Source organism: Chrysemys picta, chromosome 2 (genome assembly GCF_011386835.1).
Source record: "Chrysemys picta bellii isolate R12L10 chromosome 2, ASM1138683v2, whole genome shotgun sequence".
In the NCBI taxonomy this organism is placed as follows: Eukaryota; Metazoa; Chordata; order Testudines; family Emydidae; genus Chrysemys; species Chrysemys picta.
In genome coordinates, this window is record NC_088792.1 from 132,508,721 (window position 1) to 132,526,678 (window position 17,958).

Genomic DNA, 17,958 nt, shown 5'->3' on the forward strand with positions numbered 1-17,958 from the left:
CCTCCTTGCTTCCAAGGCCCCTACCTCATGCAATCTCTGACTTGATTTCTTTTCAAGTCCCCCCCCACTCCCCGCCTTTCCAATTAGGATGAAAGAAAATAGGGCCTGAAAGAAAGATATTGTGACACTCTACACCCTGGGGGAGCACCCTGTAACGCCCATATTCATCATTTGTATATAATTGTGATATTGCATATAAAGCATGCCAAGTGAGGTATCATGGGAAAGGTTATGAATTGCAGAAACCCACTGTTCCATCTAAATGTGTATATCATTAAAGCATATGAAGTTATGATAATTGTGTTGTATGGTTGCCACTAAAATATGCTGTGGGTTTGGGAAGCACCCAGATACTAGCACCCCAAAAATAATAACCGGGGGGTAACCAATGCCTGAGTGGGTGTCGAACAACCATCAACAGCCATTGTCCAGCTAGGGAGTTACAATTCAATAATTCACGTGCACAAGGCCACACCAGAGGAGTTGCTTATCCTTGCCTGGTGACTCAGCAATGCCCACCAGACATTCCTTGACTTATGTTCTCCAAGCACATGGACTAAGCATATAAAACAGAACACAGGGGGCACAGACTTCGTCCTTTCTCTTCTCCCCCACCTATGCTGAAGGCAACAAGAATGCTGGAGCTGAAGAGACTGATATCCATGCTAAGAGAGAAAAGCTTTATATGAAAGACTGTAACCAAACGGCAGTATCAGGTGGGGTGAGAAAAACTGCGTAATCTAGAGGTTACCCTATCTAATAGGGTTGAGAGTTTAGACTCTATGCTTATATTTTATTTTGGTAACCACTCTGACTTTTTTGCCTATCACTTAAAATTTATCTTTTGTAATCAATAAACTTATTTTAATATTTAGTTAGCTTGCCCGAAATGCTTGGTAAATCTGCCCTGGTTTACAAAGGCTGATGTATATCCACTTTCCATTATGAAGTGGTGAACCAATTAATGAACTTGCATTGCTCAAGAAAGGGTCTTGAGCAGTGCAAGATGGTGTATTCCTGAGGTACAAGGCTGGGAGCTAGGGGGGGATTTGTTTGGTGCCTTTCTCTGTGTGATTCATGAGTGGCTCTGGGAGCATTCATGCAATTTAACTGGGCGTGGGGCTCCACATGCAGGTGTACTGAGCTAAGTTCCCTATAAGCTGCGCAGCCATGCAGCAGCCTATTACGTGCCACAGAGGAGCTGCGGGAATGTGCCCGGACGGTACCTGCCACGGCTGGGGGAGGGGCACCCCTCCCCTGGACCCAACCCCTGCCCTGGACCTACCGCAGCCAGCGGAGGGGCACCTATCCTGCAGCCCCAGGTGCTGCTGTGGGGAGAGGTGGGAGGAGTCCTCGCTCCCTGCCATAGCCCCGGAGAAGCCTGCTCCCCAAACCTCTCATCCCCAGCTGGAGCCCTCATACCCCTGCACTCCAACCCTCAGCCCGAGCCCTGACCAACCCTCAGCCCGAGCCCTGAGCCCCCTCCCACACTTCAAACCCCTCCGCCCCAGCCCCACCACATGAATTTTGTTATGTGCATCAATATGGAAGTGATGTGTCACACATCACCTCCATATTGGTGCATATAACAAAATTAATTCCGCACATGATGGGAAAAATTAGAGGGAACACTGGTACTGAGTGGTAACAGCACCTGGAGGAGTTTGCTGCTTGACACCAGCAAGGCATTGTGAGAGACAACCCAGAATAGTGAGAAAAAGGGCACAGTAGTCCCAAAGTCCTAGCTTTCACCTCAGGGTTCCTATCACATATATTTATAGCCCTTTCACCTATCCTTTGTCTGTCTTGTTTATTTGGACTGTAAACTCTTTGGGTGTGTCTCCACTGCAACTGGGAGCATGCCTCCCAGCCTGGGTAGACAGAAACACCCCAGCTCTGCTTGAGCTAGCATGCTAAAAATATCAGTGGATGTTGTGGCACAGGCAGAAGATCAGACTAGCCACCCAAGTACAAGCCTACCCAACCCCCTTGGTCCAAGTTCGGGTGGCTAGCTCATGCTGCCACCTGTGCCACAACAGCCACACTGCTATTTTTAGTGCTCTAGCTTGAATAGATCTAGTGCATGTCTAACTACCTGGGCTGGGAGGCACACTGCCAGCTGTAGTGTAGACATACCCTTTGGGGCAGGGAGTGTCTGTCTAAATATGAAGCGTAAATAGCACAATACCACTTCAGTAGTCGGGGGTCACCAATGTCGTCAGATGTTTGGCTATGTGCGTGTGTTCTTTGTGTGCTGTCCTAGCTCTGCGCAGACAGTTGGCACAGCAGACCTCAATCGAACTGCCCAATGACCGCAAGACTTGGTTTAGTAGTGAAGGCGCCTGGCCAGGTTTATTGTTGACGAAGCACGGTAATAGCGCCTGACAGACTCTACGAGGCTACTAAGACATGTATGCCCGTGATAATGCACGCAGCTCAGTCAGTGGCGGGACTTTCCGCTGCCCCCAGGCTGGACGAAGGGTTAAGGCGAGGTATTCCAACATTTATAGACTGTGACAAACCATCTAGCACAAACAGCTTATGCATCACCTTATGCATTTCATGACATGTTTGTTACCTCCCCTTGTACTTTCCTCCTGATGTTTCAGACAAAACATTCCTATTTACCACCTGTCTGTGTTCTTCCACTCCTGATGGTTCAGACAAAATATCACTATTCATCACTTTTCTCAAACCATTTTATTGTGTGCTAGGTTGTGGGGTTCTTGTGCTGGCCTTTTGGAATGTGTTTACATATTCAGTGTATTTTAGCAATGCTAGCAATACTGGTGACAAGTTCCTGTATCGGACACTGGCTTGTAGGCAAGCCTCTGCTTTTGACAGGGCCTGACTGTTGCTCATAGCATAACTTCTGCTGACTTTGGTTCAGGCCTCAGGCCTTGCACCAGGCCCATGCTTCAGACTCTTTCTTTCTACTACATTGTGCTATTCTCACTTGTCCCCTAGATGCTACTGTAATAGAAATAATAAATAAAAAGACACACTATGAGGCACTGATCCTGCAAGGGGGTCCATTCCTATTGAAATGACTGAGGTACGGTCCATGCAAATGGATCTCTTTGCAGCACTGAGTTTTAAAAAGGAAAAAACTGGAAAGCAGGAAGGGGGAAAGGAAAGAAAAACTAGAACGAACAAACAACAATACAGAGTTAGTTAATTTTCTTTATTATTTTGAAATGATACAACAATATTAACATAGAATTATTTGATGCTGTATGTTTATACTCAGAGGCTGCCATTAGGAAGAAATCCTTTAATTTTACTAAGTTATTTTTTTTCCCACCATGATATCACATGCCAGAAATGGAAAACAGTGTATCAAATTACAATAAGGTAGATAAGATGATACAGTAAAAGTTTCTTGTTTAATAGCAACCATAGTATGCAATTTCACAGTAAGAAGTCCCCATACTTGCACTACATTATCATTATCATTGAAAATTCCTAACCTGGGGTAAATGTAGACCAAGTGGCAGCCAGGAGTCTCATGGAGAAGGAAAGACCAAGGGTTAACTGAGAAAGCAGTTCCTTGTTGTTGCCCTGTCCACCCCCCAAATCTGGGGGGAAATTTACTCCACTGATGACATCTATGAAATCCAAATTGGCCATGAGAGTACAGGTCAAACAAGTCTAATCTCTCAGGTTTGTATTCAGCAAAGAATCTAAGCATGTGCGTAAATTAAGAATTGGAGATTTAAGCATGTTTAAATAAATACTTTGCTGAACTGGGGCCACAATGCACAGTTAATTGTAACTGACCAAAAATGTGAAGAGTATAAACCTCAAGGAACTTGGAGAACTTTTCCCAGCACACTATAACAATATTAAACTAAGTTAAATCTGAGAATCATTTAAAAGAATTCAACTTGAAATCATGTGTTAATAACTACAAAAGAAAAGTACAATTCATTTTAGTGTCAAAAAGTCTCTGCAATGTTCTTTATCAGACTTCTATTAATATGGCCTTTGTGTTTTCCCTAAAATATAATTTATCAAATATTTATCCCTAAAATAATTAATAGAAAATACTTTCCCCCTAAAAATATAATTTAATCAAATGATTATCACAGTATACTAAGTGTTTTGTTTTGCAGGCCTGGCTGTATGTTTCTGTTAAATATATTTATTTAGCCAGCTGATCATGTCCTTTCTTGCTTCCTCAATGTAAGGTTTATCTTGAGGATTAATATCTTCTCTCCTGCGATGTACAAAACCATGAGTTTGCCCAGGGTAAATTTTAACTCTGTAATCAACTTTACAGTGTTGTTTCAGCTTCTGCTCCAGTAAGGTGACCTGTAACACAGAACAGTCTTCTGTAAGTGATATTGATTTAACCTAGTGTATCTTGCCAGTTCTCATCTTGCCTAATATTTGACTCCTTGAAAGACATGATGTATCCTCACCCTGATGCCTTCTCTACTAATCTCACAATCAGGCCAACCTCTTTATACAGGTTCTTTTAACTAGAGGAGAAACTATCTTTGAAATAGGACTCTATAAAATTATACTGTGACACTGACAGATCAGCCAACCTGTGTATGTCCAATAACAACTTAGCAGGCAACATTACAATTGTAATCAAGACAATTTACTTATATGTGAACTTCAAAGAGCTGTACTAATCATTAACCCATTCATTTGTAGTTATAAAAATCAAGGGTAGATGCTAAGTGTATTTGTCTGTGTTTACTAATATCCTTTTAAAAGTTTAACAATGTAACCAAATTAGCTAATTCCCTTTCATGTCTTAATTGCCTGACATTATGCATGCAAATGGTTCAGTTAATCTTAAGGTCAAAGATGCAAGATACTGCAGGAAACTAATAATATTATCTACATTGTCTTCAACTTAATTATCTGTGTTATAATGAGTGACCGGCTGTTGTCTTATAGTGTAACTAAATTACCTGTGTACACATAGAAAATGGAAAATTAATTTAAAAGCAAATGTCAACAAACCATCTGCATTGCCTATTCTTCCTCGGGGGAAGGCCCTTCTGTGACAATTTCGGCGAGGAGGTTTGTCAACCTGCTAGTGAGCTATAAAAGAGAAGCCTTGGGCCTGATCCTGCCATCTCAGGTCTGCTTAAACATTAAGCAGGGAAGGTCTAAGCCATAGGACCAAGATCTCCAGGTAATTACCTGGATTATCCTGGAATTCTCATGGAAAAACTCTAACAGACTCTACACCTGAACTGCCTATTAGACTATAATCCTTTGAATTGATTCCAGACAGACTTTTATAATCTAGCAGTTTGTTCCATCACTGCTATAATCCTGAACTATGAATAGTGAAAATCACTTGTATGTATATTATCCTTTAACCAATCAATAACTTTCTTCCTTTCTTTCTTTTTATATTATTAAACCTTTAGTTTTTAGTTACTAACGAATTGGCATCAGCGTGATTACTGGGTAAGATCTGAGACTCATACTGACCTAGCGCTAAGTGTCTGGTCCTTTGGGATTGGTGAACCTCACATATAGTGAATCAGGTTTTCAGTAACCTCTCACTATATTAGACTTGTTTGCCTAGATAGGAGCCAAGGGCTGGAATGCTTAAAGGTTTCGTTGGTTTCTTGTTAACCAGTGTGGTGCTACAGAAGCTCTTTTGTTACTGGCTTAGTGAATCTAAATATAGAATAAACCACCATTTGGGGGGATTGTCTGCCCTATTTCTTGCACTCTGCCTTGAGTGTGGCATTCTCAGTGCGGCCCATGCAGGCACGCGGTCATATATACAAAACATACTGACAAGTCTAATAGCCTTTCAGGGGTTAATGCAAAGATCACATATTGTTATTTGTTACAGGTGGGATATGTAGCAATGTTTAAAGTTAAAGCTGCAGAAGCATTTTCATTCATGAAAATTGCAGAACTACTAAGTGTGGTACGTAACTGTAATGAGGTGGAGTGGCCTTATTCCCACACAGAGGGGGTTAATTCACCCCGTTGGACACAGCTAGCCCCGCTCCTTCCCCCTTGCAGGAAGTGCGAGGTCGGAACAGGAAGTATAAGGGCAGGGCCTAGCAGTTCAGTGGGGGTTAGATGAGGGAAGGAACCAGATGTCCTTTCCACAGAGCTCACAACCAGCTGCGGCAGGCACGATGCTCGTAAGCCAGCCTGGGGAAAAGGCAAGGAATCCAGAGCAGACACGCAGAGAGAGACATCCAGCATGTAGACAGGGAACCAGGCCCCAGAGACCATGGAGCAACTCAAGCAAACACCAGTAGGAAGCAGGCCAGGGAAAGGAGACACTGGGCCTGCTGTGTTGCCGGGAGATGAAGCAGCGACCTCGCATTTCCCCACCAACCCAGCAACAAGATCACCCATCACTTCAAGGACCCTGGGCTTGGACCCAGTGGAGCAGGGTGGGCCCAGGTCCCCCTACCCTGCTCCATACTTTGCGCTCATCTGGTCGCTAACCCCTAGCCCAAGGGGCCTGAGCCATTGCCTGTTTATTGCTCAGCCTACACTCAAGGGGCCTGAACTATTGACTGTTTACTCAGCCCATGCCCAGAAGGCCTGAGCCCTTGGTTATTTATTGCCTTAGCTCTCAGCCAGGAGTCCAGAGCCACAGACTTCTTATTAGCCCAGCACCCATCCAGGAGCCAGAGCTAGCACATGCCCAGGGGCTCAGTCACGAACCAGGATGACTAACCGCCCCACTTGGCACAAGCATCAAGTTCCTGCTGCCACCGAAGGGGGCGCCCCAGAGAAACCTTACAGTAACCTATCACTTAAATCAGCTCCTGTACTAGATGACTGGAAGATAACTAATGTGACACCAATTGTTTAAAAAAGGCTCATAGTCAATTCTGGCAATTACAGGCTGGTAAACCTAACTTACAGTACCAGGCAAAGTGGTTGAAACTCTAGTAAAGAACAGAATTATCAGACACATAGATGAACACCATTTGCTGAGGAAAAGTTGACAAGGCTTTTGTAAAGGGATATCATACTTCACCAATCTATCAGAATTCTTTGACAAGGTCAACAAACATGTGGACAAGGGGGATTCAGTGGATACAGTGTACTTGGACTTTCAGAAAGCGTTTGACAAAGTCCCTCACCTGGCTCTTAAGCCAAGTAAGCAGTCATGTGATAAGAGGGAAGGTCCTCTCATGGATCAGTAACTAGTTAAAAGAGAGGAAACAAAGATTAGGAATAAATGGTCAGTTTTCAGAATTGAAAGAGATAAATACTAGTGTTCCCCAGGGATCTGTACTGGGACCGGTGTTGTTCAACATATTCATAAATGATCTGGAAAAAGGGGTAAACAGTGAGGTGGCAAAATTTGCAGATGCTACAAAATTACTCAAGATAGCAGTCAGCTTTGGACTTAACTAAGAATTACAAAGGGATCTCACAAAATTGGGTAAGTGGGCCACAAAATGGCTGATGAAATTCAATGTTCATAAATCCAAAGTAATGCACATTGGAAAACATAATCCCAACTATACATACAAAATGATGGGCTCTAAATTAGCTGTTACCACTCAAGAAAGAGATATTGGAGTCATTTTGGATAGTTCCCCATAACATTTTGGATGTTAGGAACCATTAGGAAAGGGATAGATAATAGCATAATGCCATTATATAAATCAATGGTACGCCCACACCTTGAATACTGCGAGCCGTTCTGGTCATCTCATCTCAAAAAAGATATAGTAGAATTGGAAAAGGTACAGAGAAGGGCAACAAAAATGATTAAGGATATGGAACAACTTCTATATGAAGAAAGATTTAAAAGACTGGGACTTTTCAGCTTGGAAAAGAGACGCCTTAGGGAGGATATGATAGAGGCCTATAAAATCATGAACGGTGTGGAAAAAGTGAATAAGGACGTGGTATTTACTCCTTCATATAACACGAGAACCAGGGGTCACCCAATGAAATTAATAGGCAGCAGGTTTAATACAACAAAAGGAAGGACTTCTTCATACAACACACAATCAACCTATGGAACTCATTGCCAGGGGATGTTGTGAAGGCCAAAATTATAATGGGCTTCAAAAAAAGAATTGGATAAGTTCATGGACGATACCATCAATGGCTATTAGCCAAGATGGTTAGGATGCAGCCCTATGCTCTGGGTGTCTCTAGCTTCTGACTTCCAGAAGCTCAGAATGGACGATAGGAGATGGATCACGGGATAATTGCCTGTTCTATTCATTCCCTCTGAAGCATCTGGCATTGGCTCCTATTGGAAGACAGGATACTGGGCTAGATGGACTATTGATCTGACCAAGTATGGCCACTGTTAGATCCTTATTCTAAAGAGTTCTCAACAGAAGTTTATAACGATGGGCTGCAGTTTGGCACATCTGACAACTTGTGAGTGAACAATACTGAAAACTTTAGGCAAAAACATTGCAGTCAATTTTTAGTATGAAGCAAGTGCAGCTGAGAAAGGGGAGAAACATTTGAGACTTTTTTTGAGTAGCTCAGGAGAAGGTGGTAGAAATGGGAAATTTGGCAGTGACTCAATCCCTAAGTCGCCAATGCGAATGTCAGTAGTTCTATGAAAACCAGTTTTAATTTTGTTGAGTGAAGGCTTTTAGAAAATGTACTTTGTGCATGCACACTGGTTTGTATTATAGGATAAACTAAAACTCTATCAAATAACAGTATGAAGCTGGCGCATTTGCAATGACATTTGAAGACAAAACACTCTGTGCATGTGAGTAAGCCAGTAGAATATTTTCAAAGAAAGCTTTCTGAGTTCCAGACTGGCCAGCTTAAAATTAAAAAAACTTCAACTATTTCTACAAAAGCACTCAAAGCTTCATATGCTGTCTCCCTTCTTGTAGCAAAAGCAAAGAAGCCATACACAACTGCACATGATCTGATTCTCCCTGCCACTGTAGCACCTGTAGGAAACATGCTTGATAAAAAAAGCAGCCAATACTCTCAAGAAAGTACCCTTATCAAATGACACTGTGTGTCACAGAATAGAAGACATGGCTGAGGATACCGTCTCTCAACTTGTAGAGAAACTTAAAATGGCAAAAGCATTTGCCCTTCAGCTTGATGAGTCCACAGATATTAGTGGAGAAGCTCAGTTGATTTCTTACGTTCGATACCCTGAAACCACTAATATCAACAAGCACATACCGTGCTGCAAAAGTATAAAAGCAAACTCAAGTGGAAAGGACATTTTTAAACTAACTGACCTTTTTTTTTTTTTTTTTTTTTTCGGAACATGATTTGAGTTGGAATTTATGCAAATTCATTTGGGACCACTGCAATGACTGGGAGAGTGAACGGACATGTCACTGCCTCCCAGAAGGACAAGGCTCACAAGTGAAAAACAGGCTTAGGTATTGCACTGATATGTAAGCACGATATTTATATTGCAATCAATTTATTTTACAATGATATGGTAAAAATAAGAAAGTAAGCAAATTTTCAGTCATAGTGTGCTGTGACACTTCTGTACTTGTATGTCTGATTTTGTAAGCAAGTTGTTTTTAAGTGAGGTGGAACTTGGGGGTAGGCAAGACAAACCAGACTCCTGAAAGGGGTACAGTAGTCTGGAAAGGTTGAGAACCACTATTGGAGTTGCACATGCCTGGAGAAGCAGAATGAGCAGAATTCCCTTTATAATGTATAGATGTGTATGGAAGCAAGCAAGGCTCTGAAGGCATCATGCCTCCTTCCACATGATATATGAAGATAATGTATGGAATGAGGCAAGGGCTCATTGCCTTATTAAGCACCCAAATAGTGCTGCACAGGCTACAGCTGTCTAGAAAATAGTTGCACGAGAGGTCATTTTCTTTTTCTTTTTTAAAAAGTCTTGCTATTTCCATACGAACAACCTTACATTCAAATAACCATGCTTTGAAAGTGAAGCACTCAAAAGCTAGGAAATGCCAGATTTAAGGTTGCCCATGCAACTGTAACTCTGCCCCCTTGAACATATGCATCATAATATAGTTTTTAATTAGATGATCACATACTATTTTTTCCACAAGGCTTCAGTCTCTTTCAGCACATGGCTCTGATGGTGAATGAGGCTGGGGAAGAATACTGAATCGGTCACTACCGAAGCTATGTGTAGTAAATGAGGTAGGGGTCCACAGAACTCAAATGTCAAATACATCTACAAAAACCATGCCCCCAATCATTATCACCAAACAGCCTTCATCCCGCTGTCCCCATCTCAGTCCCTATTCAATACCTCCATCCCTAGGGAAAGCCTGGGAAAACAGCTGAGTCTTTCAGTGTCATGAGGGTTGCCTAAATCCATGCTTTTGTGAACCAAGGTGGGATGTGAGTTCCATAGCCAGCGAGTCTGCTCAGAGAATGCCCCATTCCCGATTACGGCAGGGTGACAGCCTTAGCAACTCCAAAGGATCAAAATTGCTATGACATCTCAAGAGAAGGGTGAGATTTTGGAAAAAGCTGTTACCTGTTTTACTAATACCAATTCTGAGAGGAAAAGGACAAAACTTTTAAAATGCCATTTTCTGATTTGTTTTTGGTTTGGTTTCTTAGTCCTTCACTCAGCTTAGACAATGAAAACAAAGCTAGTCAATTTTTATTTTCTTCTCTCACTCTCTGGTTCTCATGCACTACCACCAGGTTGTTCTGTGTTTCAGCTTCCAAGACTGACGGGATCGGTTCAAGTCCAAAAAAGAAAATAATACTTATCAGAGGTTTCATTTAAAAAGCAACTTACTTGGTCAAGAGGAATGACGTCATCTTTTTCACCAAAAATGAAAAATGTAGGCTTCAGTAAATTGTATCTGTCATCAGAGTCCCTGATTATTCCTAGGGAAAAAAATCAAAAAAGGTGTTTAAAATGTAGTGATACAGCTTCCAAGATGAACTATATATTCAAACAAAAAGTTTCTCTTTGCTTCAGCAATATTCATTTCTGTTTCATTATTCAAATGTTTCTGCACCAAACACTAGGTGTACATCAGCTTTAAAAATCACACAATTTAGAACACAGCTAAAAAACCCTTTGAGACACTCAAGAGACTAAATACCCTTTGAACTAACCCCTTAAGCAAAAGACTGAATATCTGAATTAATAAGATTTGCAAGTTATCCTGTGGGCTCCTTTGGACCAATGGGGAAAGAAAATTCTATTGGAAACAGCCAGAGAATTATAATCTGGGACTGTTAGCAAGGCTAACTCAGCTGACCTCAGCTTTTGGGATAGAGCATAAGGAGAAATGTAGGTCCATACCTGAAAGGAAATATCACAACTTCTTTCAACTCAAGATGAAAGAAAGCACTCCTGGCCACCTAAGTTGGAATTATTACACATATGTAAGTAAGCCTAATTGCATTCCCATGCATTCTGCACTTACCATAGACAGACACACCTGCCTTTAACTCAGGACATTTCATCATCAGGTGATGTACAACAATTCCACCCCAGCAAAATCCGACAACACCGATCTTCTTTGCACTGTATTGCTGCTTTAGATACTTCAAGACAACATCAGCTTCCCTACAACATATAAACAAAAGTGAACCAAGGAATCCATAGTAGAAACTCTTCCTGAAAATCGGAAAAGAAAATACAAAAGTACATAAAATTGTCCCCACCTTCTCCTATTGTGTTTTTAATTTATATATGCTTTTTTTTAAAGACAGATATCTGAGCCCAAGACTAGGGGCTGATAATCTAAATTGCGGGTTGACAACCATAACTCAGTTTCCAAAAAGAGATGAGTATTTAATATAATTAGTTCATCCAGAAAGGGACAAATGAGACGAAGACATGAATCACACACATTGGAAGGAAATACAAATGTGTGGAAACAGGATAATTTATTACACTACAGACCTCAGAGGCAGAAAAATTAAAACTGATCTGTGAAGTTGGCTCAATTCTTATCTTGTATATAAGTATTAAAAAAAAGTGGTAGAGCAGTCTCTGGGGAATGCCATTAGCTAAACAATTATTATGTTGATAATAACTGTGATTTAGCTCTTACACAAAATGTCTGGTATACCGCAGGAAGGGAAGTGTAACAAATCTGGAAAAGGTCGGCATATTGCTCTAACAGCTGGATTTCCAAAACATCAGGTACTCCACCAACACCAGCTAGCCCAGAGGGAGACATGACCACTGCAGAGGTATTAAAGGGAGCTGATATTGTGGGGGAGGGGGAAGATGTAACATATGAGACTACACCCTACCCAAACAACTCTTTACTTCAGACACTATCCCTACTCCCCTGCACGTGGGCATGTAAAATATGTATGAAACCAACACAAGACTCTACCACCAGCTCCTCAGCACTAAAACCTCCAGTGAAGGGCCAGACACTTTGTCTGTCCAACTGAGACCAACATTTAGAATATGAAAGGTACAGGGAGGAAATGCCAGGCAGAGCCTAACACAGGGGTCGGCAACCTTTCAGAAGTGGTGTGCTAAGTCTTCATTTATTCACTCTCATTTAAGGTTTTGCGTGCCAGTAATACATTTTTACATTTTTAGAAGGTCTCTTTCTCTAAGGGTACGTCTACACTACGAAATTAGTTCGAATTTATAGAAGCCGGTTTTATTGAAATCGGTTGTATACAGCCGATTGTGTGTGTCCACACAATAAAATGCTCTAGGTGCTCTAGTCGGCGGACCACGTCCACAGTACAAGGCTAGCGTCGACTTCCGGAGCATTGCACTATGGGTAGCTATCCCACAGCTATCCCACAGTTCCCGCAGTCTCCGCTGCCCCTTTGAATTCTGGGTTGAGATCCCAATGCCCGGATGATGCAAAACAGTGTCGCGGGCGGTTCTGGGTACATGTCGTCAGGCCCCTCCCTCCCCCGTCACAGCAACGGCAGACAATAGATTCGCACCTCTTTACCTGGGTTACCTGGGTTACCTGTGCAGACAACATGGAGCCCGCTCAGCTGAGCTCACCGTCACCATATGTCCTCTGGGTGCCGGCAGACGTGGGACTGCATTGCTACACAGCAGCAGCTGCTAACTGCCTTTTGGCGGTAGACGGTGCAGTAGACTGGTAGCCTTCATCGGCGATCTGGGTGCTGGCAGCCGTGGGGCTTGCCTTTTGGCAGTAAATGGTGTATTACGACTATTAGCCGTCCTATTACAAGTCGGGTCATCGCACGTTAGCAGAGTCTTCCCCGAGCAGCCGATTGTGCAATACGCCTGAAGACCATCGTCATACGCCACCCCATATTTGCTGCCAAGCACCCAGAAAGATGCCGAGGGCTATCAGTCACGCTGCACCATCGTCTTAAGATGTAAAAAATAGATTTGCTCTGTATTCATTTGCTTCCCCCTCCCTCCGTCAAATCAACGGCCTGCTAAGCCCAGGGTTTTCAGTTTAATCTTTGGGGGGAACATTCTGTGTGACAGTTGTTTGTGTTTCTCCCTGATGCACAGCCACCGTTCTTGATTTTAATTCCCTGTGCCTGTACGCCATGTCGTCACTCGGCCCTCCCTCCCTCCCGCCCTCCCTCCTTCTCCTGGTCCATCAGATACTACTTTCGCGCCTTTTTTCTGACCAGGCACCATAGCTAGCACTGGGATCATGGAGCCCGCTCAGATCACCGCGGCAATTATGAGCACTATGAACACCACGCGCATTGTCCTGGAGTATATGCAGAGCCAGGACATGCCAAGGCGAAACCCGGACCAGGCGAGGAGGCGATTGCAGCGTGGCGACGAGAGTGATGAGGAAATTGACATGGACATAGACCTCTCACAAGGCACAGGCCCCAGCAATGTGGAAATCATGGTGTCACTGGGGCAGGTTGATGCCGTGGAACGCCGATTCTGGGCCCGGGAAACAAGCACAGACTGGTGGGACCGCATCGTGCTGCAGGTATGGGACGATTCCCAGTGGATGCGAAACTTTCGCATGCGTAAGGGCACTTTCATGGAACTTTGTGACTTGCTTTCCCCTGCCCTGAAACGCCAGGATACCAAGATGAGAGCAGCCCTCACAGTTGAGAAGCGAGTGGCGATAGCCCTGTGGAAGCTTGCAACGCCAGACAGCTACCGGTCAGTCGGGAATCAATTTGGAGTGGGCAAATCTACGGTGGGGGCTGCTGTGATCCAATTTGCCAGGGCAATGAAAGACCTGGTGATAGCAAGGGTAGTGACTCTGGGCAACGTGCAGTCAATAGTGGATGGTTTTGCTGAAATGGGATTCCCAAACTGTGGCGGGGCCATAGACGGAACCCATATCCCTATCTTGTCACCGGAGCACCAAGCCACCGACTACGTAAACCGCAAGGGGTACTTTTCAATGCTGCTGCAAGCCCTGGTGGATCACAAGGGACGTTTCACCAACATCAACGTGGGATGGCCGGGAAAGATACATGATGCTCGTGTCTTCAGGAACTCTGCTCTGTTTCGAAAGCTGGAGGAAGGGACTTTCTTCCCGGACCAGAAAGTGACCATTGGGGATGTTGAAATGCCTATCGTGATCCTTGGGGACCCAGCCTACCCCTTAATGCCATGGCTCATGAAGCCGTACACAGGCAGCCTGGACAGGAGTCAGGACCTGTTCAACTACAGGCTGAGCAAGTGCCGAATGGTGGTGGAATGCGCATTTGGACGTTTAAAAGCGCGCTGGCGCAGCTTACTGACTCGCTCAGACCTCAGCGAAAAGAATATCCCCATTGTTATTGCTACTTGCTGTGCGCTCCACAATATCTGTGAGAGTAAGGGGGAGACCTTTATGGCGGGGTGGGAGGTTGAGGCAACTCGCCTGGCCGCTGATTACGCGCAGCCAGACACCAGGGCGGTTAGAGGAGCACAGCAGGGCGCGGTGCGCATCAGAGACGCTTTGAAAACGAGTTTTGTGACTGGCCAGGCTACTGTGTGAAACTTCTGTTTGTTTCTCCTTGATGAACCCTCCAACCCCCCCCCCCCCGACCTGGTTCACTCTACTTCCCTGTAAACCAACCACCCCACCCCACCCTCCCCTCCCGCTTGCAGAGGCAATAAAGTCATTTTTTTTTAACATTCATGCATTCTTTATTAGTTCCTTACAGAGGTAGGGGGATAATTGCCAAGGTAGCCTGGGATGGGTGGGGGAGGAGGGATGGAAAAGGACACACTGCATTTTAAAACTTTAAGTCTTATTGAAGGCCAGCCTTCTGATGCTTGGGCGATCATCTGGGGTGGAGTGACTGGGTGGACGGAGGCCCCCCCCACCGTGTTCTTGGGCGTCTTGGTGAGGAGGCTATGGAACTTGGGGAGGAGGGCTGTTTGTTACACAGGGGCTGTAGCGGCGGTCTCTGCTCCTGCTGCCTTTCCTGCAACTCAACCATACGCTCGAGCATATCAGTTTGATGCTCCAGCAGACGGAGCATTGCCTCTTGCCGTCTGTCTGCAAGCTGACGCCACCTATCGTCTTCAGCCCGCCACTTGCTCTGTTCTTCCCGCGATTCAGCCCGCCACCTCTCCTCTCGTTCATATTGGGCTTTTCTCATCTCCGACATTGACTGCCTCCACGCATTCTGCTGTGCTCTATCAGCCTGGGCGGACATCTGCAGCTCCGTGAACATCTCGTCCCTCGTCCTACGTTTTCTCTTTCTAATGTTCACGAGCCTCTGCGAAGGAGAAACATTTGCAGCTGGCGGAGGAGAAGGGAGAGGTGGTTAAAAAAGACACATTTTAGAGAACAATGGGTACACTCTTTCATTACAAGGTCGCATATTTCGGCTTGCAGGCAGCCATCGTAGGCCACAGTGTTTTGGCTTTTTTAACCTTCTTAACATGCGGGAAAGGTTGCAAACAGCAGCGCATTTCCCATATCAAGGATGAATTGGGTTGTCCATTTAAAATGGGGTTTCAATGTAAAAGGAGGGGGCTGCGGTTTCCCGGTTAACATGCGGAACAAACACAAGTAAACCACCCCCCCCACAGACACACACACACGATTCTCTGGGATGATCACTTCACCCCTCCCCCCACCGCGTGGTTAACAGCGGGGAACATTTCTGGTCAGAAGAGCAGGAACGGGCGCCTCTGAATGTCCCCTTAATAAAATCACCCCATTTCAACCAGGAGAGCTTTCTGGAGATGTCCCTGGAGGATTTCCGCTCCATCCCCATACACGTTAACAGACTTTTCCAGTAGATGTACTGGCCGCGATTGCCAGGGCAAAGTAATCATTAAACACGATTGCTTTTTTTTTTTGTAATGTTTACAAATAGTTACAAAGTTACACTCACCAGAGGTCTCCTGTGTGCCCTGAGGGTCTTGGGTGAGTTCGGGGGTTACTGGTTCCAGGTCCAGGGTCACAAACATATCCTGGCTGTTGGGGAAACCGGTTTCTCCGCTTCCTTGCTGCTGTGAGCTACCTACAGTACCTCCATCGTCATCTTCCTCGTTCCCCGAACCGTCTTCCCTGTGTGTTTCTCCATTGACAGAGTCATAGCACACGGTTGGGGTAGTGGTGGCTGCACCCCCTAGGATCGCATGCAGCTCCGCGTAGTAGCGGCAAGTTTGCGGCTCTGCCCCGGACCTTCCGTTTGCTTCTCTGGCTTTGTGGTAAGCTTGCCGTAGCTCCTTAATTTTCACGCGGCACTGCTGTGTGTCCCTGTTATGGCCTCGGTCCTTCATGGCCTTGGAGATCTTTTCTAATACTTTTCCATTTCTTTTACTGCTACGGAGTTCAGCTATCACTGCTTCATCTCCCCATATGGCGAGCAGATCTCGTACCTCCCGTTCGGTCCATGCTGGAGCTCTTTTGCGATCCTGGGAGGACTCCATCACGGTTACCTGTGCTGATGAGCTCTGCGGGGTCACCTGTGCTCTCCACGCTGGGCAAACAGGAAATGAAATTCAAACCTTCGCGGGTCTTTTCCTGTCTACCTGGTCAGTGCATCTGAGTTGAGAGTGCTGTCCAGAGCGGTCACAATGAAGCACTGTGAGATAGCTCCCGGAGGCCAATAACGTCGAATTCCATCCACACTACCCCAATTCCGACCCGCAAAGACCGGTTTTATCGCTAATCCCCTCGTCAGAGGTGGTGTAAAGAAACCGGTTTAAAGGACCCTTTAAGTCGAAAGAAAGGGCTTCGTTGTGTGGACGTGTCCAGGCTTAATTCGGTTTAACGCTGCTAAAGTCGACCTAAACCCATAGTGTAGACCAGGCCTAAGTCTATAATATATAACTAAACTATTGTTGTATGTAAAGTAAATAAAGTTTTTAAAATGTTTAAGAAGCTTCATTTAAAATTAAATTAAAATGCAGAGCCCCCCTGGCCGGTGGCCAGGACCCGGACAGTGTGAGTGCCACTGAAAATCAGATCATGTGCCGCGTTTGGCATATGTGCCATAGGTTGCCTACCCCTGGCCTAACACCTCCTCCCCTAAGTCATTGTCTTGTGCAGAGGAGGTATGATGCTCTCCTGCAAGCGGGTAATGAGAGCAGTGAGCCAGGAGTATGCCGGATGTGGATCAATTGTGTCTTCCATAATCCCTGCACTGCTTAACAAAACCCTGACAACCCTCACCCCCTCTCAAAATCCCAAGAGAGAGATGTGCTTTTAAGTGTGCCCAGAAGGGTAACAAATCTGGGCTCTGAGGAAACAAGGGGAAAGTGAATTCTGAGGCCAAGGACCCTCATGGAAAGCTCCCTGCCAATGGCTTTTTCTCATTTATACTCAAGAGACACCAACTCCAGCACCTTTGCTGATCACAGCTGTAGCAGTATGGCACGAGTGGGGAGGGCGAGGGGGTGGGGGAAGAGTCTCGCAGGCAACCAAGACCAAAACCATTTTAAGCTTGACATGTAGAAACTAACACCTTGAATTCCCTTGGAAGCTTATTAGAAGCTAGTGCAGTGCACTGGTGTAATTGTGCTTCCAACATGCAACTTAATAACTGCAGCATTCTGCACCAGCTTCAGCTTCCAAACGGTCCCACGTAGCCGTAAGTAGAGCATACGACAGCAATCTAATCCTGAGGTGACAAAGTCATGGA

The 17,958-nt window shown here is 44.8% G+C and overlaps 2 protein-coding genes across 5 annotated transcripts in view; both read right to left on the reverse strand.

Annotated features, from left to right (window-relative positions):
• Positions 1–3,165: 3,165 nt before the first annotated feature.
• LOC101948323 (carboxymethylenebutenolidase homolog) overlaps positions 3,166–17,958 on the reverse strand; it is a 29,023-nt gene continuing 14,230 nt past the window's right edge. For 2 of the 4 annotated variants that reach the window (XM_005303090.4, XM_005303089.4), the window contains exons 4-6: positions 11,349–11,491; positions 10,709–10,800; positions 3,166–4,314 (exon numbers count right to left, since the gene is read on the reverse strand). In XM_005303090.4, coding sequence (XP_005303147.1) covers positions 4,135–4,314; positions 10,709–10,800; positions 11,349–11,491 — 415 coding nt within the window. In that variant the 3' untranslated portion in view covers positions 3,166–4,134. Of the gene's footprint in view, positions 4,315–9,198; positions 10,044–10,708; positions 10,801–11,348; positions 11,492–17,958 lie in introns of those variants that run through there. The other 2 variants (XM_065584207.1, XM_065584208.1) reach the window with 2 other exon arrangements.
• LOC135981491 (myb/SANT-like DNA-binding domain-containing protein 2) lies at positions 14,977–16,870 on the reverse strand. Its single transcript, XM_065584205.1, has 2 exons — positions 16,204–16,870; positions 14,977–15,602 (listed from the first exon to the last, which is right to left on the reverse strand). The coding sequence occupies exons 1-2, from the start codon at positions 16,742–16,744 to the stop codon at positions 15,139–15,141; spliced, it is 1,005 nt and encodes a 334-aa protein (XP_065440277.1). The 5' UTR covers positions 16,745–16,870; the 3' UTR covers positions 14,977–15,138.

What these genes read in the sequence shown, in the direction of transcription:
- LOC135981491 (XM_065584205.1), bottom strand. Translation starts at nt 16,744, where the DNA reads ATGGAGTCCTCCCAGGATCGCAAAAGAGCTCCAGCATGGACCGAACGG. An exon ending in GGGCACACAGGAGACCTCTG is followed by an intron (nt 15,603 to 16,203) that starts GTGAGTGTAACT and finishes CTCCTCCGCCAG; the next exon opens with CTGCAAATGTTTCTCCTTCG.